The 22,584-nt window shown below is 42.4% G+C and overlaps 1 protein-coding gene across 1 annotated transcript; it reads right to left on the reverse strand.

Moving 5' to 3' along the window:
• Positions 1-284: 284 nt before the first annotated feature.
• Positions 285-16,667, reverse strand: KCNV2 (potassium voltage-gated channel modifier subfamily V member 2). Its single transcript, XM_065879718.1, has 2 exons — positions 15,249-16,667; positions 285-566 (listed from the first exon to the last, which is right to left on the reverse strand). Exons 1-2 carry the CDS (start codon positions 16,665-16,667, stop codon positions 285-287), a joined length of 1,701 nt encoding a protein of 566 aa, XP_065735790.1.
• Between the last annotated feature and the right edge of the window lie 5,917 nt (positions 16,668-22,584).

Here is a 22,584-nt window from a genome sequence, read left to right on the forward strand (position 1 = left end):
CAAGAGAAATCTAAGCTGTCGCTCCTCTCAAGGAGGTTTCAATATCAATGTCATTGGGAAGGTCAGTATCTTACACAACACTGTTAGTTGCAGAGTAACATGAGGCAGTCTGAGTTTGGGCCAAAATGAACATTTCTAGAGGTAGATTTTTGTGAACTGAACGCCTTTTGTGTACGTCTGCTTCACGTGTCCTTTCACTGTTAATCCTGATAATAAAAAAAAGAGGAAGGAGGAAGGAAGCCTTGAAATTCATGGCATCGACCAGCCGCACATCCTAACAAATATTAATTATCTTGCCTTGGGTTGGGATGTGGGTTGCTTCCAGCCAAGCACTCAGCTATCTTCTTTCTGGCTCTCTGCATGAACTCCACGTTCCCCCTTTCCCTTCGTATGGCGGTGTACTCGTAAGCCTTGAGCTTGCTGTAGTAATCGGAGAATTTGTTGTAGAGGATGGAAATGGGCATCCCGTTGAGGATGATTCCGAAAGCAATGCAGAGGAAGGCAAAGAGCCGGCCCAGGTGAGTCTCTGGGTACATGTCTCCATAGCCCACAGTGGAGATGCTCACCTGTGAGGGAAGGAAAGTAGAATGGAATTGTCAGCATCGAGAGCGAGGAGAAGAAAGGGAGAGAACCAGGCAGGGAGAGGTGTCTTCCATCCTGATGAAGGTGCACGTGGTTGTATAACAGCTCCTCATGGAGTCAGCTTTAGGAGGTGCTGGAAAGGTGGCCTGCAAGACCTGGGGCATGGAGAGAACGTAAGCTTTGGAGCTGAAAGGCTTGGGTTTAAACCCTATCACTTATCAATTTTCTTACTTACAATACAGGGGAGTTATATCTACTTTAAAGGGTTGTTGTGAAGGGCACAGAAGAATAATGTGTGTGAAGTTCCTGGTGTAGAACAGGCTCAATACAGGTAGGTCTTTGCCTCCCTTCAGCTGGGGCCAAATTTAGGACAGAGTCCCTGGATTTGCCTACATGATACACGTACGGGAAAGAGCTTGGGCTTAGAACCAGTCAGACCTGGTTCAAGTCCTGACTCTGACCCTTCCCAGCTGAGTGACCTTGGGCAAAACATTCAGAGTCTCTAAGCCTTGGTTCCTGCATCTAAAACGGGGGGATAATAACTAACTCTCAGGATTCTTGTGAAGACTAAATAAGAAAATGATTATAAAGCACTTCACACACACTTTGTCAGGCACGCAAAAAGCATCAAGCAACCTCCTCTGTGCTCCTTCTCTCATCCTTAAAATAGAGACAGTTGTAATAGTTCTCAGAGTTGCTAGGCAGTTCAAATGAGATATTTTATATGAAGGTGCTTTAATTGCAAATGTCCGGAGAAACACACTCATTATTTTGCGATGGGACTTTTGTAAGATGTCACCGACCAAAAATATGTTCACCCTGCATGAAAGTCTTCCCATCACACTTGTCACACTGCTTTAAATTCCACTAATTAGAGATTTATTTAGGTTAACAAGCTTCCGTTTTAAAATGCAGATACCCACATGGGACTAGTTATCAGTCGATGTAGCCGGAGAAAAGCCAGAAAAATCTCTCGGGGCCTGTGTTTTGTTTTGTTTTGTTTTTGCGGTACACGGGCCTCTCACTGCTGTGGCCTCTCCCGTTGCGGAGCACAGGCTCTGGACGCGCAGGCTCAGCGGCCATGGCTCACGGGCCCAGCCGCTCCGCGGCATGTGGGCTCTTCCCGGACCGGGGCACGAACCTGTATCCTCTGCATTGGCAGGCGGACTCTCAACCACTGCGCCACCACGGAAGCCCTCGGGGCCTGTTTTTCATGCCTCATGTCCTAAGACTCCCTTTGGTCCCCAGACTTGGCAAAATTACTAGACGCCTTTTAGGCAGGGCTGTTGATTACGGTTGAAAAAATTGTGCATCGCACAACTCCAGGGGGCAGCATTGGCTTCATCGATTTGTGTCGTCGCACAGTCTTCCAGCATATGCTTTTATAAAATGTACAGTCACCCTGTTGATCTGTACAGAGACAGCCTTTAACTTAGAAATGCAGACATTTTTGTTTCGATGATGTAAGGATTAATTTGAACTTAGAGTAAGTATGATTGATTAGTTAGAATGAAATGGAGAAGTGGGCCAGCTGGGCAAATCTGGTGGAGCTGATAAGAACCAGAGCTCCATCTAGCCCTTAAAAAGGGGAAGGTCGCAACTCCTCTTGGGGTGGGTGGCACACTACCTCTCACTACTCCGTCTCTGGGGAGAGAACTGCTGAGGGCTGGGCTGCCCTTCTCACAGTGGAAAAACACAAGGCAGCATCTAACAGAGGCAGAAGGGTGTCAACTAGGTTAAGGAAGCAGGTGTGGCCCTAGGCCACATGGGTCTGAATCCACTTCCCAGCTGTGGGATTTGGGCAAGTTGCCTAAATTCTCTCTGCCTCAGTTTCTACTTTTGAAACGTGGAGGGAATAATAGTGCGCACCTCATAGGACTGTTACAGGAATTGAAGGAGCCGCACAGGGTGTGTGACGGATAATGTTAGTTCTTGTGCTTGTTAGACCAGCGGGCTGTGGAAAGAAGCTCTTCCCTGGCTCCTGCAAATGCTGTGTGAGGGAGATTGGTGGGGGACACTCTTTCTCCAGTAGAGAATCTGGTTTTCCCACCTTCTCGACCAAAGAGCCATGAGAGGCAGTGATAAAATAAGATTGTGGGCTAATCTTAAAAAAAAAAAAAAAAAAAAAAAAAAAGCTTGCTGTGTGTGTGTGTGTGTGTGTGTGTGTGTGTGTGCGCGCGCGCGCGTGCGCATTTCTTGTCACTGGCCACGCTGAAAGTAAAAGAACCCGAGTCAGATCTCTGTCCAGGTGTGCGAATAGCTTTCATTTGTCGCTAACCCTGTCACTTGCACCTCTGTGTGAATGTTTAGTCAGTTGACTTTCCCTGGAGGAGGCCTAAAGGGAGTCTGTATATAAGAGCGAGTGACAGGAAGGGGTAGTTTCAGAACAGGAAGCATCCATGCAGGGCCGAAGCAGAGGCTTTGGTGTAAACCAGCCCCTCAAGGGTCCAGGATTGGGGGAGGGTTGGAGATAGGAGGATGCAGAGGAAGGAAAGTAATTGAGACAAAGTACCTAATTTAAACCTCTGCTCAGTCCCCACACTGGCTTTGCTTCCCTCCCAACCCCAATTGCATTTTTTGGCTGAACTTTGAGCAAAAGGTCAAAAGCAAAGAGAATTGGCTGAAGGAAGATTAAATATTTGATGTGCATAATATGGTCTAAATATTTTTGTACGTCTTGGATCTCTATTTTTAGAGAAAAGATCTCTTCTGCTACGAGACTCTGTATGACTGATTCTGAAGAATTTGTTCAAAATGCGTAGCTAATTTATGCACTGTCTGTTTGACTCAACCGTTGATCTGCTTCTTGCTTCTTGGCTCCAGAGGAACTCTGGATTCCTTGGCTTTGGGAAACTTTTCCTCCATGTTCCACAGGCCAAACCATTTCTCCCTGAATAAGCATGAAAGATGGAAGCTCCCAGAAGGACCAAAGTGACCTCCCAGAGTGAGTTCTCACATTAGCAGGAGTGGGGTTTGGAAATGTGACTGAAATTTCTGCAATCCGTCTTAATATCCTGAAAAAACTGACTGGCCCAGCCACTCTGGAAACTTACCATTCCGTTGAAAATTTACCTATTTTCCCTAGCCATTGGACCCCCCAAAGCCAGAATGTAACCTTTCCCTAGCAGCTCACCCACTAATCAGCAAATCCTGACCCGCTAAACCTTACAAGGAGAACAAGTAACCAGTTTTTCTCTGAAACTTTAGAATAACTGTACTTGAATTTCTCCTTCAGCGAGGAATGTTTGTTTCCTTCATAATGACCTACGCACGGATTACATTTTAGCACCCAGTAATCCCTGCATCTAGGAATTATGATCTCAGGGAATAAAACTGATTTTTCAAAAGGATTAACACCTCTTCTTAGTTTTCCCAAAGAATTCGAGGTGGTAAAGACTAACATTTTCTGGTTAAAATTATTACATACTTCAATGCGTATTGTCCTTTAAAGGATTTAGCGTCAAAGGCTCTACTTAGCTTACGCATGCTGCTGTTGCTACAGATATTTTAGGAATTCCTCTCTGGGATTATAATCTGCACAGAGGATTCAGTGGCATGACCTTGAAACAAGTGTCCTTATCCCCCTTGAGGGTTAACTCTAGGTGCCGGTCTTCAACTCAAGGGTCTTGACTATTTAAAAATACTGAATCCACCTTCAAAAAAGTAAAGATTTAGCCCCACTACAAAGAAGTATTAATAAATGGACATGTCACAGGCGCTGAAGATAATTCCCCAGTGGAATTCAGAAAATGTTTTGATCAGTGGAAACACTGTTAGAATGAGGTCATGGGTAATCACCTTGAAAAGAACAACCAGCCTCATCCGTATATGAAAGTTCTGACATGTACATAAATTGTACAATAAGGGGGAGGTGTGCAGAAGCTAAGGCAAGTTCGGGATCTATTCCTAGAAATAGTGACAATGCCTTCCACACCCTCAGCTTACTTGCTACTTCTCCCTGCCCTCTACACTTCTATCATGTCCCGCTCAAGTTACATTGGCCAACAGGAGTTTAGAGAGACAAAAGGGGACCACCGCAAAATCAGGAGTCGGCCAGGTCAAAAGTCATAAAAGTGCCTAAGAGCCTTTGCCCCCCTTTATGGCTCCTGTGCTTTTTCTGAAGAAGCTAGGAGAACTTTAATGCCTTCTGTGCCGGACATTTACTCATTATCTCTCAGCCCTAAGCCCGATACCCTTCTGTGCTCTTTTTTGTAATTCAGCGGCTGGGGGGATGCAAACTACATTTCTCAGATTTCCTCGCCTGCTGTCTTCTGCTTAGGTTCTGCCAATGAGAGACACGGTTGGGAGACTAGAAGATGGAATGAGGGAGTAAGAGTCTCTCTTCCTGCTTCTGGTTTCTGTCATCATCCTTCAACAACAGCAGATAGCTATGGCTCAGGCATCTTTCAGCACACCCAGCACCAGCCTTGTGATGTCATCTTAGGGGTCCAGCAACAGCTACACAGTGGTTCCTTCTCTGTACTCCTAGGTTCCAGGAACTCTACCTTCTCCCATTTGTCTCCCCAGTTCTGGGGCCAACACTCTTTCCTACAGTTACCAATCTTCGGGTTATCTCACTTTCTCCTTTTTGCTCTTCCGGCCTATGTATCTATCTCCCTGTATAAAATTCCTTCTGTTTAAAATATCCCACGTTTTGTTTTCTGTTATCCTAATTCACCTTCCAAAGGGGTCTTCTCAAAGCAAGCAAGCCATCAATAAAAATAAAACAAGATAAAATTAATCTCAGTGATCTTCTAAGTGCCACCTATTTGCAAGGAAATGATAGCATGCTTGAGGAGAACAAAGATAGAAACAAGGCCTCTGGGCTACAACTATCTGATGCTTCACCTAGAGACAGTTTTCATTAATTTTGGAAGGAATGAGTTCATGACATAGTTTCCTATTTAGTTTCTACAGCTGTAACTTGCTCTGGAAAGCTCAGAAGGAAATGGTCTGTTGAACAGTCCAACTGTCCTTTTCTCCTTAAAAACATAGCCACAACACAGGCCAAAGCTTACGGCTTCATCGTAGAGCTAATTGTTCTTGTTGAGCTATGCGGAGCATTTCCCACACCCAGGCAACCCGGAGAGTCCCAACACGGCTGGAGCTGCTCCAGGCATGGGCCTGTTTATTTGGACACTCGGAAACTCTCCCAAGATGGAACGGCTGACCCTTTTGTGCATCTTACAGCCTCTCTCTTTTCCCCAGGAGAGAAGGAATCACTTCTGTTTTCTTTTCCCAAAAATGAATCTGGAAGCAAAGGTTATTGCTTCCATGTGATAAAGGCTATCAACTAGTCAGATATGGTAGCTTCTATTTATTGAGGATAGAGTACAGGCTAGTGTTTTTACATATGTTTCCTATTACATTAGTGCTGACAAATAATCTCCATTTGACAGACGAGTAGGATGGGTCTATCTTATATCCTAATGCATGAGCATTTGCAGACATGAGTGTCCATGAGGGATTTGTTCTGCAGCTGTAGGAGAATTCACAATAATGAAAATTACTGTGTTTCTCTTAAAACCCCGAGTTGAATTACAGAGGAAGGTTGCAGGATCCTTGGCATAGATAGAGGGGAGATTATTAAAAACAAGTCAGATTTTGGGGTTGTCTGAGAGTACTAAAAACACATGGAGGGAAGGATTAGAGAACCTGTCCCTAATGCGGGTGAATATACCACAAGGGCTACAGCACTGGAGTGGGGCAAGAAAATATCGATCCTGCTTCTCTTTACCTCTTTACATTTTCAACGTGTGAGTGTATGTTTTCTGATACACATAATATATTTGAGCAGTAATATCTTAATGCGGTAGAATGATTGTATTACTGGACCCAATTCTTTGTATCTTCCTGTATCCAAGCTCTTTGCCATAAAACTTTGCGTTGCTTTCCTACAGTGAGTGGGCTAACCTGCTTTGCCCTTTGACTCTGAGTTTGGCCTTGTGACTCACTCTGGCCAATGAGTTGAGCAAGTGTCATGAACAGAAGCTTATCAGTGCTTGCATGATGGGGCTTGCACTCTCTCTCTCTTGCCCTTTGCCACGGCCATGGATACATGCCTGCTGGATGATGAAAGACCTAGTCTCCTTCTTCATCCAGCTGTCAGCCAGCTGACCATCAGACTGTGACGTGAGCAGCTGACACCAGTCCAAGGTTCTTCTAACCCTGTACTTGAAACCATTCTGAGTTACTGACTTGCAAACTCACAAGGCAAATAGATGCTTGACATTTCGAGCCACTGAATTTTGGGGTGGTTTGTGATGCATTGTTATTATAGCAATAAATAGCTTCTAACTTATGATGAACTAAACACATATTTATCATGGGTGTGTGCTCAGAATTTTTTAAATTATGAGATGTACGATAAATAAAATGCTTGGAGACTATTGGATCAGAGTTACTTTTAGGATTCTACTTCTCAGATTCTCATGTCTGCTTGGTCACATCTATTTAGATGACTTCCTTCTCAGCATTCAAGATTTAGTTCAATGTCATCTTCTCCAAGAAGGCTTCTCTGACTATTCCACTAGTCCATCAAAGGTAGATTCTGCCACCCAGATCACTCTCTATCCTATTATCCTATATAAGACACTCATATCTTAAATGATTTATTATCTTTCTCCATTAGGATGTAAACTCCATGGGGGAAAAAATTTCACTTTTTTTTCTTGTTTGTCCCTTATTACTCGGTATCCCTAGTATTTAGAATACTCCTCGGCACACTAAGTGCTCAAAAATAATCTTGCTCACCTCCAGTGCTGGACACCCCATGCCAAACAACTAGCAAGACAGGAACACAACCCCACCCATTAGCAGACAGGCTGCCTAAAATCATACTAAGTTCACAGACACCCCAAAACACACCACTGGACATGGCCCTGCCCACCATAAAGACAAGACCCAGCCTCATCCACCAGAACACAGGCACTAGTCCCCGCCACCAGGAAACCTACACAACCTACTGAACCAACCTTAGCCACTGGGGACAGACACCAAAAACAATGGGAACTACGAACCTGCAGCTTGCGAAAAGGAGACTCCAAACACAGTAAGATAAGCAAAATGAGAAGACAGAGAAATACACAGCAGATGAAGGAGCAAGGTAAAAACCCACCAGACCAAACAAATGAAGAGGAAATGGGCAGTCTACCTGAAAAAGAATTCAGAGTAATGATAGTAAAGATGATCCAAAATCTTGGAAATAGAATGGAGAAAATACAAGAAACGTTTAACAAGGACCTAAAGGAACTAAAGAGCAAACAAACAATGATGAACAACACAATAAATGAAATTAAAAATTCTCTAGAAGGAATCAATAGCGGAATAACTGAGGCAGAAAAATGGATAAGTGACCTGGATGATAAAATAGTGGAAATAATTACCACAGAGCAGAATTAAGAAAAAAGGATGAAAAGAATTGAGGACATTCTCAGAGACCTCTGGGACAACACTAAATGCACCAACATTGGAATTATAGGGGTCCCAGAAGAAGAAGAGAAAAAGAAAGGGACTGAGAAAATATTTGAAGAGATTATAGTTGAAAACTTCCCTAATATGGGAAACGAAATAGTCATCCAAGTCCAGGAAGTGCAGGAGTCCCATACAGGATAAATCCAAAGAGAAACACACCAAGACACATATTAATCAAACTATCAAAAATTAAATAAAAAAATATTAAAAGCAGCAAGGGAAAAGCAACAAGTAACATACAAGGGAATCCTCATAAGGTTAACAGCTGATCTTTCAGCAGAAATTTTGCAAGCCAGAAAGGATTGGCAGGACATATTTAAAGTGATGAAAGGGAAAAACCTACAACCAAGATTACTCTACCCAGCAAGGACCTCATTCAGATTCAACAGAGAAATTAAAACCTTTACAGACAAGCAAAAGGTAAGATAATTCAGCACCACCAAACCAGCTTTACAACAAATGCTAAAGGAACTTTTCTAGGCAGGAAACACAATAGAAGAAAAAGACCTACAATAACAAACCCCCCAAAATTAAGAAAATTGTAATAGGAACATACATATCGACAATTACCTTAAATGTAAATGGATTAAAAGCTCCAACCAAAAGACATAGACTGGCTGAATGGATACAAAAACAAGACCTGTATATGTGCTGTCTACAAGAGACTCTCTTCAGACCTAGGGGCACATACAGACTGAAAGTGAGGGGATGGAAAAAGATAGTCCATGCAAATGGAAATCAAAAGAAAGCTGGAGTAGCAATTCTCATACCAGACAAAAGAGACTTTAAAACAAAGACTATTACAAGAGACAAAGAAGGACACTACAGAATGATCAAGAGATCAATCCAAGAAGAAGATATAACAATTGTAAATATTTATGCACCCAACATAGGAGCACCTCAATACATAAGGCAAATGCTAACAGCCATAAAAGGGGAAATCGACAGTAACATGACTTTAACACCGCACTTTCACCAGTGGACATCATCCAAAATGAAAATAAATAAGGAAACACAAGCTTAAAATGATACATTAAACAAGATGGACTTAACTGATAGTTATAGGACATTTCATCCAAAAACGACAGAATGCACTTTCTTCTCAAGTGCTCATGGTACATTCTCCAAGACAGATCATATCATGGGTCACAAATCAAGCCTTGGTAAATTTAAGAAAATTGAAATCATATTAAGTATCTTTTCTGACCACAATGCTATGAGACTAGATATCAATTGCGGGAAAAAAACTGTAAAAAATACAAACATATGGAGGCTAAACAGTATGCTACTAAATAACCAAGGGATCACTGAAGAAATCAAAGAGGAAATCAAAAAATACCTATAAGCAAATGACAATGAAAACACGACAACCCAAAACCGATGGGATGCAGCAAAACCAGTTCTAAGAGGGAAGTTTATAGCAATACAATCCTACCTCAAGAAACAAGCATCTCAAATAAACAACCTAACCTTACACCTAAAGCAATTAGAGAAAGAGGAACAAATAAAACCCGAAGTTAGCAGAAGGAAAGAAATCATAAAGATCAGATCAGAAATAAATGAAAAAGAAATGAAGGAAATGATAGCAAAGGTCAATAAAACTAAAAGCTGGTTCTTTGAGAAGATAAACAAAATTGATAAACCATTAGCCAGACTCATCAAGAAAAAAAGGGAGAAGACTCTAATCAACAGAATTAGAAATGACAAAGGAGAAGTAACAACTGACGCTGCAGAAATACAAAGGATCATGAGAGATTACTACAAGCAACTCTATGCCAATAAAATGGACAACCTGGAAGAAATGGACAAATTCTTAGAAAAGCAAACCTTCCGAGACTGAACCAGGAAGAAATAGAAAATATAAACAGACCAATCACAAGCACTGAAATTGAAACTGTGATTAGAAATCTTCCAACAAACAAAAGCCCAGGATCAGATGGCTTCACAGGTGAATTCTGTCAAACATTTAGAGAAGAGCTAACACCTATCCTTCTCAAACTCTTCCAAAATATAGCAGAGGGAGGAACACTCCCAAACTCATTCTATGAGGCCACCATCACCCTGATACCAAAACCAGATAAAGATGTCACAAAGAAAGAAAACTACTGGTTAATATCACTGATGAACATAGATGCAAACATCCTCAACAAAATACCAGCAAACAGAATCCAACAGCACATTAAAAGGATCATACAGCATGATCAAGTGAGGTTTATCCCAGGAATGCAAAGGTTCTTCAATATATGCAGATCAATCAATGTGATACCCCATATTAACAAACTGAAGAATAAAAATCATATGATCATCTCAATAGATGCAGAAAAAGGTTTTGACAAAATTGAACACCCATTTATGATAAAACTTCTCCAGAAAGTAGGCATAGAGGGAAACTACCTCAACATAATAAAGGCCATATATGACAAACCCACAGTCAACATTGTTCTCAATGGTGAAAACTGAAACCATTTCCTCTAAGATCAGGAACAAGACAAGGTTGCCCACTGTCACCCACTGTTATTCAACATAGTTTGGGAACTTTTAGCCACAGCCATCAGAGACAAGAAAGAAATAAAAGGAATCCAAATCAGAAAAGAAGTAAAACTGTCACTGTTTGCAGATGACATGATACTATACATAGAGAATCCTAAAAATGCTACCAAAAATCTACTAGAGCTAATCAATGAATTTGGTAAAGTAGCAGGATACAAAATGAATGCACAGAAATCTCTTGCATTCCTATATGCTGAAGATGAAAAATCTGAAAGAGAAATTAAGGAAACACTCCCATTTACCATTGCAACAAAAAGAATAAAATATCTAGGAATATACCTACCTAAGAAGACAAAAGACCTATAGGCAGAAAACTGTAAGAAACTGATGAAAGAAATTAAAGATGATACAAACAGGTGGAGAGATATACCATGTTCTTGAATTGGAAGAATCAACATTGTGAAAATGACTATACTACCCGAAGCAATCTTCAGATTCAATGCAATCCCTATCAAACTGCCAAAGGCATTTTTCACAGAACTAGAACAAAACATTTTGCAATTTGTATGGGAACACAAAAGACCCCGAATAGCTGAAGTAATCTTGAGAAAGAAAAATGGAGCTGGAGGCATCAGGCTCCCTGACTTCAGACTATACTATAAAGCTACAGTAATCAAGACAGTATGGTACTGGCACAAAAAAAGAAATATAGATCAATGGAACAGGATAGAAAGCCCAGAGATAAACCCATGCACATGTGGTCACCTTATCTTTGATAAAGGAGGCAAGAGTATACAATGGAGAAAAGACAGCCTTTTCAGTAAGTGGTGCTGGGAAAACTGGACAGCTACAAGTAAAAGAATGAAATTAGAACACTCCCTAACACCATACACAAAAGTAAACTCAAAATGGATTAAAGACCTAAATGTAAGGCCAGACAGTATAAAACTCTTAGAGGAAAACATAGGCAGAACACTCTATGACATAAATCACAGCAAGATCCTTTTTGACCCACCTCCTAGAGAAATGGAGTAAAAACAAAAATAAACAAAGGAGAGCTAATGAAACTTAAAAGCTTTTGCACAGCAAAGGAAACTATAAAACAAACGAAAAGACAGCCCTCAGAATGGGAGAAAATATTTGCAAACGAAACAACTGATAAAGGATTAATCTCCAAAATATACAAGCAGCTCATGCAGTTCAATATCAAAAAAAACAATCTGATCCAAAAATGGGAAGAAGACCTAAACAGACCTTTCTCCAAAGAAGATATACAGATTGCCAACAAACACATGAAAGGATGCTCAACATCAGTAATCATTAGAGAAATGCAAATCAAAACTACAATGAGATATCATCTCACACCCATCAGAATGACCATCATCAAAAAATCTACAAAGAGTAAATGATGGAGAGAGTGTGAAGAAAAGGGAACCCTCTTGCACTGTTGGTGGTAATGTAAACTGATACAGCCACTATTGAGAACAGTATGGAGGTTCCTTAAAAAAGTAAAAATAGAACTACTGTATGACCCAGCAATCCCACTACTGGACATATACCCTGAGAAAACCATAATTCAAAAAGACTCATGTACCACAATGTTCACTGCATTTCTATTTACAATAGCCAGTACATGGAAGCAACCTAAGTGTCTATCGACAGATGAATGGATAAAGAAGATGTGGCACATATATACAGTGGAATATTACTCAGGCATAAAAAGAAATGAATTGAGTTATTTGTAGTGAGGTGGATGGACCTAGAGTCTGTCATACATAGTGAAGTAAGTCAGAAAGAGAAAAACAAATACCGTATGCTAACACACATATATGGAGTCTTTAAAAAATGGTTCTGAAGAACCTAGGAGCAGGACAGGTATAAAGACGCAGACATAGAGAATGGACTTGAGGACACGGGGTGGGGGTGGAAGGGTAAGCTGGGAGGAAGCGAGAGAGTGGCATTGACACATACACACTACCAAATAGATAGCTAGTGGGAAGCACTGCATAGCACAGGGAGATCAGCTTGGTGCTTTGTGTCCACCTAGAGTGATGGGATATGGAGGGTGGGAGGGAGTCATAAGAGGGAAGGGATATGGGGATATATGTATACCTATAGCTGATTCACTTTGTTATACAGCAGAAACTAACACACCATTGTAAAGCAATTATACTGCAATAAAGATGTTAAAAAAAATGTTGCTCAATGAATGAAGAAGATGGATTTTTGTGGAGAATTAGTCCTAATATTTTGCATCTTTTTACTTGGCATCTTCTTTTCTCTTTGCTATATTGAAAATAAGGGCCCTTACTACACAATATGCAATGTCATAACAAGTGTAGAGAAGAATTGGGTTGATAGTATATTGGTCCTGGGGAATAGAGCAGTCCTCAAGTGTTCAAGGGGAGTTGCTCCTATTGTTTTCATAGGTTAGTCTAGAAACAAACACAAGCTATCAGTCTTTAATCCATAATGATTTTTAATAGTATGTATAATTCTCAGAGAATAAAATGATGAAGGTCATTGGTAAAGGTTAAGGTTGGTAAATGGTAGGTTGACATGTGTAAATTCTGGCCTGTGAAAATAGTGCCTGATAGAGCTAATAGCTACAAAAGAAAATTCACATTGGTAAAAGCAATAATTAGTAAAATTTGTTATAGATAGAAACTGAATGGTAATTCAAGTTTTATTGTAAAGTCTATAGAAAACAGTGACCTTGAGTAAGATAATTTTTGTTAATATTAAAAAGGGGATAATTTGAAAATTTAAATGTTATTAAACAATAAACACATCAAGAAGTTAAAGGGGATCACTAGGCATTCACTGAAGGAATTTTTTTAAAAAGAAAAATCCATTATTAGGAATAGAATTCTTATCAAAAATTTTATACTAATATACAAAAGGTAAAAGACGTTTTGTGTATTCAGAATATAGTATCAAAGAGTTCACTAGGTGCCGCTTACGTACGCTAGCCTTCTAAGATATTTGGACGAATGGAAACTTGACTCTCTAAAACTTGGTATTATGTCATCAGCCTGTGGATTTTCTCTTTTCCCTCCTTGCTTTACTCACCCCCAAAGTAAATGTCATTTGCTGGGGACAAATCATCCTTCATCAACCCCGTCTGTACACATGATTTATCTACTATGGGGATGACCTTTTGTCATTTGGAATATGATCAGAGGAGCGGCATTTGGCCAGCTCGTTTGGAAGAGCCTAACATCATCCCATCACTGAAGAAAGCTCACACATCTTGTTGAATATAGGAGAGCTCTGCTTTCCGGAGAAGCAAGACTCACTGAATTGCAGAGCTCTACACCCTCCCCTTTTGAGATGAGGAAACTGAAGATAGGGAGTTAGGGAATGAGGTTTCACAGTTAATCATGGACGATCCCAGTTAATTATTAGCAGATCTGGGACAAGAATCGAAATCTAAGTCTTCCATTCCACTATACTACACTATTAGTAGGAGCCCTGGGTAGGTTCATATCAGAACTCCAGACTGTGGGTTCTAACGTATCCAATGTCAGTGTTGAAAATATCCACTTTCTAATATAGGAAAAACTGGTTATATTTGCCTAATGTCTTTAAAGGCATTACAAACCATCTATTTAAAGTAAATAAGGAAAGCATACACCCAGTTCTTTCCTATGCACGTACGTCCACGTGTTCATTGATCTTAGAAGACCCAATCGGCATTTCCAGTGATTCAGGGATTTTCCAAGGATTTAGTCTAGCATATCAGAAACACAGATATTTGAGTAAATGGCATAAACTATTATAAAAGGCAAACACCAAAGAAAATGACAAAAATAACTAATATACTAAGTGCAAATTAAGCAAGGCATGCAGAAATAATAAAGCTTGAAAGAGGCAGTGCTGGGCTGTGGAAAGGGCATGCATTTTGCAACTGGACAGGCCTGGGTTCCGGTCCTCACGTGACTACGTTTAGCTGCGTGTCTAAATTATTATTATAACTCAAATTATCTGCACCTCAATTCCTCTAGCTGTAAAATGGGGCAATAATGCCATGTCCTGAAAGAATTTTTGTGGCATTGGAGCAAGTTTCAGTGTTAGATGCTCAGATTTAGCTAGAACCAGTGGGATTTCAGTGAGGGTTGACGCTCTTCAGCCAAGTCTCATTTCCTCCCCTGCATACATGGACGGCTTCCTTCAAAATTTGCAGGAAAATTTTCCTCTTAAAAAAATAGTGATCCTAACCACCTCACATGGTTGTGATGCTGAAATAAGATACGCTTTATAAGTCACTTAGGACAACAGGTGTTCAATAAGGGACAAATAACAAGAATGACGATGATGAATCTTCCCACGAACGTGAACAATGATTATTCCTTAAAATTAGCCTCTCAGGGGTATTAAGACTAAATCTAGATTTGGAGATAACTAGGACCACACCAAATTTCTTGGACTATGTCTTTCTTACTGGACTATGTCTTTCCAACCCTTTAGCACCCACCCGTTTTTTTGTTGTTGTTTTGTTTTTTTGGTTTTTCTGTTTTGTTGTTTTTATCTTTTGTTTAAGCTGGGGACATCGAAGGAATGGAGAAAGCAATGGCCGTTAAAGAAGGCAGGGCAAAGATGAGGGAACAAAGCAAGGCAGGTGGCATGACCCAGGAAGGGGAGAAGCAGCGTCTGTCGGGCTGGGGAAGTGGGTGGGAAAGCCCACGGGCCGTGGTGCTCACCGCGGCCCACCACCAGGCGTGGGGGATGCTGGTGAAGTTGGTTCCACGCACGTCGTGCTCCACGGAGTAGACGGCCGCAGAGAAGGTGAAGATGCCCATGGTGATGAAGAGCAGCAGGCAGCCCACCTGCTGGTAGCACTGGCGCAGCGTGAAGCCGAAGGCGCGCAGGCCGGTGGAGTGGCGCGCCAGCTTGAGGATGCGGAAGATGCGCAGGAGGCGCATGACGCGCAGCACCTGACCCACCTGGCCCACGCGGCCCATGGTCTCGATGTCGTGCTCGTGCGGCGAGTCCTTGCTGCGCACCTGGTCCTCGCTCGTGAAGCACTCGAGCAGCAGCTGCAGGTAGAGTGGCAGGATGGCCACCAGGTCCACCAGGTTGAGGGCGCTCTGCGCGAAGCGCCGCAGGTCGGGCGTGGAGGCCAGGCGCAGCAGGAACTCGAGCGTGAAGAAAGCCATGCATAGCATCTCCACGTGCTCCAGAAAGGGCCGCGGGTTGCCACCGCCCGCACCCTGCCCCGCCTGCTGCTGCATCTCCTCCACCGTGTTGAGCACCAGCGCCACGACGGAGATGAGCACGAAGAGGCTGGAGGCCACCCCGATGGCCTTGGCGGCCACCGACGAGAAGGGCTTCTCCATGAGGTTCCAGAGGCGGCGCCGCTGTGGCCCGTAGAAGCGCATGTCTCGGAAGAGCTCCTCGGCCTCCTCGGCCTGCGCCTGCGCGCGCAGCTCGCGCTGGATCTTGAGCTGCTCGCTCAGCTCGTCGCGCCTCTCCTCGAAGCAGATGAGGCAGCAGCGCGGCGCGTACTTGAGCCGCACGCCCCAGTAGCCCAGTTCCTCCAGGAAGCGGCGCGGGCACAGCTCGTCGCGCACCAGCAGCACGCTGGACGCGTAGAAGTTGTAGATGAGCTGGAAGACCTCCGGGTCGCGGTCGAAGAAGTATTCGTCCGTCTGCGCCTCATAATCGTCGCACAGGCCCAGCTGGCGGCTGCGGCTGGTGGAGGTGGCCAGGCGGCCCAGGCGCGTCTTGGGGTAGCTGGCCAGCTCGGCGTACTCCAGGTGGTAGCTCTGGCCTCCCACGTTCACGTTCAGAGTGGACGACACGACCGGAGCGTCGGTGCCGCCTTCGCCTTGGTCGGTGGTGGCCTCTCCTGGCTGCTGGTCCTCCTCTGCCGGGTCGTCCTTCCACTGCTGGTCCTCCTCGGTATCCTGGTCCTCCTCGGTATCCGTGTCCTCCTCGATGTAGTAGCTACAATAGCCCTGGGTCCACGGTGGGAAGCTGGCCTGGGAGCCCGGGAGGGCCCCCACGGAGCAGGTGCGCCTGCGTTGTTGGCTGCCCACTGCCTGGGATGCGTCTTCACTCTCCGTAGTATGCCAGGACCTGTAGCCCCAAGACCGCCTCCTCTCATTCTGTTTCAGCATGGCTGGAGGAAGTGGACCCTTGCCTTTTCCCTCCTGGTTGTGGTAAGGTCTCCAGCCTGCTCACTGCCACTGGTAGATGGATCACGTGCTCTGCACAGTTGTAGAGAGACCGGCCCGGACCGGCAGACCTGGGGTCCACAGCATCGCCCTCAGAGCTGTCCCTCCTCAGGCCCTGGGCAGCCCAGCCCAGCCCAGCCTGCCGGGTCTGAACACGTAGGCAGACGGCTGTTGACAGCTCTAATCTTGCTGATAGGGAAGAAGCAAGTGTTAGGAGGGATTTAGAGCCTCTTAGTCAGTTTCCTCCCCCTCTCCCTCCACTCTGTGACCTAGGGGATGATTATGTGGTCTTAAATCTGTAGGTAATCAGAAGGTGGCAGAGATGATTGCTAATAAAAATGTCAGCCAACCCTGCCCTTAGGAAGTGCCCAGTGTCCCTGTGCTGAGATGAAATCAACTGAATTTGCTATAGAATGTAGATGCCTGTGTCTTGACACTTAACTGTTGAAGCGGCAGCCTCTGCCCTAGGTAAATCCGCCATGAACAGGGACAGAGGTAGCAACAGAATGCTTAAAGTGGACCTCCTGACCAGTCACTTTTCCTCTCAGCATTTATCTTCTGTTTCAATCATAGGAGACCTCAAATCATCTCCTTCCCATCCAGTCACATGATCACGTTGTTTCCCCAAATGTATTCCCCTTAGCAGCACTGCTCTGGAGTCTAGTGTGATGTTTAAATCTATCTCAGCTTCTTTCTCTCTCTTTGTCTCCCTCTGTTTGTCTCTGTCTCTCTCTCCCTCCCTTCTCTTAAAGGATAAGGACACATTTCAAGGTGGAATCTCAGGATGGGTGGGTAGATGTTCTTGGGGTATCGCAGCCCTGCTCAGCTGCTGTATCTAGTGACCAGACTTCCTTCCAAGGAAAAAGTCTTCATCACTCTTCAACACATCACTTTAAAAAAAGAAAGTCTCCTGCCACGTGTAAGGCACTGTGCTAGATGCTAGATGCTGGAGATGGAAACTTGATAGAGACATAGCTGTGGCCCTCAAGTTGCTCATGGTTTTGTAGGTGATATAAATATTTATATATGCAAGCGCAACAAAGAAAGTGAGTGAAAAATACAGAGGTAGCAGAGAAGAGGAAGGGATTTGTTTCAAGCAGGAATTTGTTACTGAATTCAATTTATTTTGAATAGCTAATGCACATTCACTACAAAATATTCAAGAGGTACAAAGATACGTTACGGTAGAAAATTTATTTCTCCCCCAGCTCGAATTTCTAGCTATCGAGTGTGCCTCTGAGGTTTTGGTTACCCTTCCAGAAATATTCTAAACATATATAAGCAAAAACCTGTCTCCATCTATCATCCAAGTAGCTCTTTATTACTAACACAAATTACAGTATGCTATTCACTTTGCTATTTTCCCATTAACCATGTATCTTAGAGGTGTTTTCATATCTGAACATAAATATCTGCCTCATTTTGAAAGTAGCCACTTAGTAGTTCGATAGTGACAGAATTCAGGTTGTTTTCTACCTTGGCTCTTATAAACAACGATGTAATGAATAACCTGATACCTACACTATTTTCCATGTGTCAGGAAACATGGAAGATCGATTATTATAGGTGGAGCTGTTAGGTCAAAAACCACATTTGTAAGTTTGATTGATAATGCCAAATTTCCTTCATGAAAGTTTTACCAGTTGACAACTCACCATCACTGTATGAGAGTATATTATCACACTCCTTGAGCTCTGCCCATTTTATAGATGAAAAATGATGTGTGAGTTCATTTTAATCTGTATTTCTCTTACTATGAATGCAACTGAGCATCTTTTCACGTGATTAAGAGCTACTGTATTACTTCCTCTATTTTTCACTGAGTTCTTGGTATTTTCTTACTGACTTGTTGGAGAGCTTTCTATATTATGAAAACAGACCCTTTGCCTGTGTTATGAATTACAAATATTTTTCCTGTTACCCTTTGGTGAGATTTTTTCCATGTTAAATATTTATTTTATGACTTCTGGGTGTTATATTAGAAATGTCTTCACCTCTCTATCATTCTTAAAAAATTTACTTGTTACAGTTTTATTTTTCATGTAAGGATTTGATCTATCAGGAATTAATTTTGATGTCGAGAGTGAAGTAGAGACCCAACTTTATTTTCTGGGCTTTTATCCAGATGTTCAAATGCATTAATTGAATAATCTGTTATTTCCTCATGGGTTTGTAGTGCTGTCTTTATCATATAGTTCAGTTCTATGCTTCAAAGGTGTTGGGACAGGTAACAGTTGCTACAAGGTCTGCGCCTGATAGATTAACACCGGCAGATGGTATTTGGCTTCCAACGGGGCTCAGACCTATGAGCTTCCGGTAAAGCCTCCTGCCAGGCCTGGCCTCTGAGTTGCTCACTGCATTTCTAGGGTTCTCCAGTCGGCATGCAGTATCGATGTTGTTTCTCCAGACACACGCTTGGCCATTTTCCAATGCCATCTCTTCTTCAGGTTGTGTTGAAGTACAGTCACAGGAGTTTTCATGTGGTGCCGAAAGTCACCTTTTTCCTTCAGAATGAATTATCCTATTATAAAAAGTGAAAGCATCGCTATTTTTTATATTGTTAATTTCCTCTCTTTCTATTGCAATCATGTACCACTTTTTAACCTAAACCTTTAACACTCTTATGGCTTTTGCACTTAAAAACCATACAGTTATTAGTGTTTGTTAGGAGTCTCAGAGTCAAGCCACAAGCACCACAACCATGAAGTAGATTGAGGAGTTTTGCTTTGCTGGACCACGGTTAGGTGACCGGTACTCCCAACATGTGCATGTGTCGGTGTGGACATGTGGCTTGGATTTTCTCTGATGTGTATGTATGCAAGTGCAACGGTAGATGAGTGTCCGTATACGGAGACACTTCTTAACAAAGAGAACTGTCCAACGGGGGGATGGATTTGTTCTTAGAGCAGTCAGCTGCTTCTGCCTGAGTGCATGTAAGCATCTGTAGGGCGTGCTGCAGACGGAGACCCGCGTGGGTGGAAAGGTGGGCTGGTTGATCTTCAAGCCCCATTCTGCCTTGGGATTCCTAAGATTTTAAGTCTTTGCTTGATGTTCCATTTGTCTAGAATTCTCCACTGCCCTTCTTCTTCCTAAGTCCTTGTTCTTCAAAAGTCGGCTCAGATGTCGCCTTGTCCCTCAGAGACCCTTGTCTGACATCCCTCTATTTCCCCAGGATGGGGAGCTGTCCCTTCTCGGTGTTCTCATTTAAGATAACACATCCCACTAGCTTACAATATGAGGTGCTTCTGTTAGCGAAGAGTGATTTTCCTATTATAAAAGTTATATACGTGCACTAAAGAAAAATTTTAAAAATAGAAAAGAGTACTAATAATCCATACATTAATAACAGGATCATGCCCAGATACCGTACTATGGTAATGTCTACAACAACCTATCACATAGGTGCTATAATTATTCCTATTTTACAGATGAGGAAACTGAGACAGAGAAGTTAAGTGACTTATCCAAGGCTACACAGATAGTAAAATGGTGGGGCTGGGCTCTGCTCTAGACTAAACATCATGCTACAAAATAGCATATACATGAAAATCACCTAAATCTCACTGTCAAAAGACTACTGTGCTTGCTTTGGCAGCACATATACACACACACACACACACAAAAGACTGTCATTATCAATATTTTAACTTGTCTCCTTACATTTAATTTTATATATATAATTATATATGTATAGTTAACATGATTGTGGTCATATTAGACATAAAATTATGTATCCTGCCTTTTTCATTCAACATTTTAACATAAGCATTTTTAGTATTTTAAAAAACCCTGTAAGCATGATTTTAAATGGCTACAAAATATTCCATATTGTGGGTGTACCATCCATCACATAACCAAAGATCTTTTATTGAAATAGATATTTTTCCATATTCCACTATTTTAACTAGTGATGTGATAAAAGTCTTTGTCTTTGAAAGGTTGTTGGTTGGTTTGTTTTTGTATTCTGGGTTATTCTTTAAGGTAGTTTTGCCAGAGGTTTTAGGCCATTCTCTCTTAATTTTGAGCCTTCCCATGGGCCGTTCCTGCTGTTCCTTCTGTTGAAGATACTCTTTCTCCACACCACCCTGTCTCCTTCCTCTGGCTAACTCCTGTTCATCATTTAATAGATGGAAGGCTATCTCCGCTTATCCTCCCTCTAGGAATGCCTTCCCTAGTCTCCTAAGGCTGAATTCACCTCCCCTCACTTGTGATTCTATAACAGCTCTCTCTATGCCTATAATGGCACTTCTCACAAAAGCTTATCTGCCCATAAACAAGACAGGACAGTAAGTTCCAGAAGGGCTGGACAGTGTCTGCTCTGCTTACTGTTTTTCCCCAGGGTCTGGGCCAGTGCCTGGCATATAGCAGGCCTCAAAATATACTAGCTGAAAGATGGAAATATTGCATACATATTGCCGACCTGCTTTCCAATTTGCCTCACTTTACACTCTAACCAATAAAATATGGGAGTGTCTCTTTCAGCATGCCTTGGCGATGACATCATTACTGTTATCGTTATTTGGTAACCAATAGGTGAAAATGACATTGCATTTTTGTTTTAACAAACGCTATAGTAATTATTTACTTATGCGTTCCCCAGTAGCTTCTGAAGTCTTCTAGGGTAAAGACAGCCTTGTAGAGTCTCCAAGCCTCTAGCAGATTAAAAGATATATATTGAAAAGATATGCAATATCTCTCTGTATTAGTTCTTGCAACTGCATGTGAATCTAGGATTATCTCAAAAGAAAGTGTTAAAAGTATCTATGCTCTGTACTGACATGGCCCCAAGCCCTACTTTGAAGGGAAAGAAAACTAGTGAGCTCTGAGGCTCAGTGGCTGGGAACGGTGGCTATGAGTCCCATTGCCCTGGTGACAGAGATTTATAGGCAGCAGGGTACAATGGGAAGAATATTGGAATTCAAGCAGACTCGATTTTGCATTCTGGTTTCAAAGCTTTGGGCAAATTTCTTAACATCTTTTCGTCTCAGTTTTCTCATCTGTAAAATGTGTTGCTGGAGGATTTCCTGTGAATAGTAAAAAAGAATGCACCTCTGCTTTATTTTCAGTTGGCCTGCATATGCCCAAATCGTGGCCTATAATACTCATCAAGAGATAGTCATGTCTCCCTCATCCAGTCACCTCCTTCCCCAGTTCCTGATTGTACACCTACAACACACAAATGTATTCATTTTTAGCACCTGTAGAGTTTCTCAGCACAGAAATCATGGTCATATTCACCATCCACCATTCAAGTGAATCCCTTTATGTTAAGGCAGTGCTGACTAACAGAGCTTTCTGTGTTGATAGAAATAATCTTATGGCTGAAAACATGACTAGGGCCACTGAGGAACAGAATTTTAAATTTTATTTAATTTTAATTAATTTATATTTAAATGTAAATTATCACAAGTGGCTAGTGGCTACCATGTTGGATAGGGCAGAGTTAAGATATCATCTGTGTCTGAATCAGTGTCTTTTAAATATGCAGAGCCCCAAGGAGCAATGAACTTTTAAGACAGTAACCCCGCAGTCATAGGAGTTTGCCTCCATAAACTGGCCTACCACTTCCCAAACTAAAAGGGAATGAGACAGGGAGAAAGTCATTTTCAGAGGAATGAATGGAGCCGTGAGATGAGATGGAGAAGTGTGAGTAGGTAGAGGGCAGGCTTGGGGGTGGGGACATTTCAGAACAGATTCAGATTCAGGATGGCTTGGGAAGAGAGTAGTATTAAAAGGGAGAAACTGAGGCAAACGGTAAGAAGAACAAGATTGCTGAATATAAACACTTTGGCAAATTTACGCAGACCTAGTTCTGAAAGGCAGAGAGAGAGAAAGGACAAGAAGTTTACCCTTTCCTTGG

The sequence above is a fragment of the Phocoena phocoena genome, chromosome 6 (assembly GCF_963924675.1).
Source record: "Phocoena phocoena chromosome 6, mPhoPho1.1, whole genome shotgun sequence".
Taxonomy (NCBI): domain Eukaryota; kingdom Metazoa; phylum Chordata; class Mammalia; order Artiodactyla; family Phocoenidae; genus Phocoena; species Phocoena phocoena.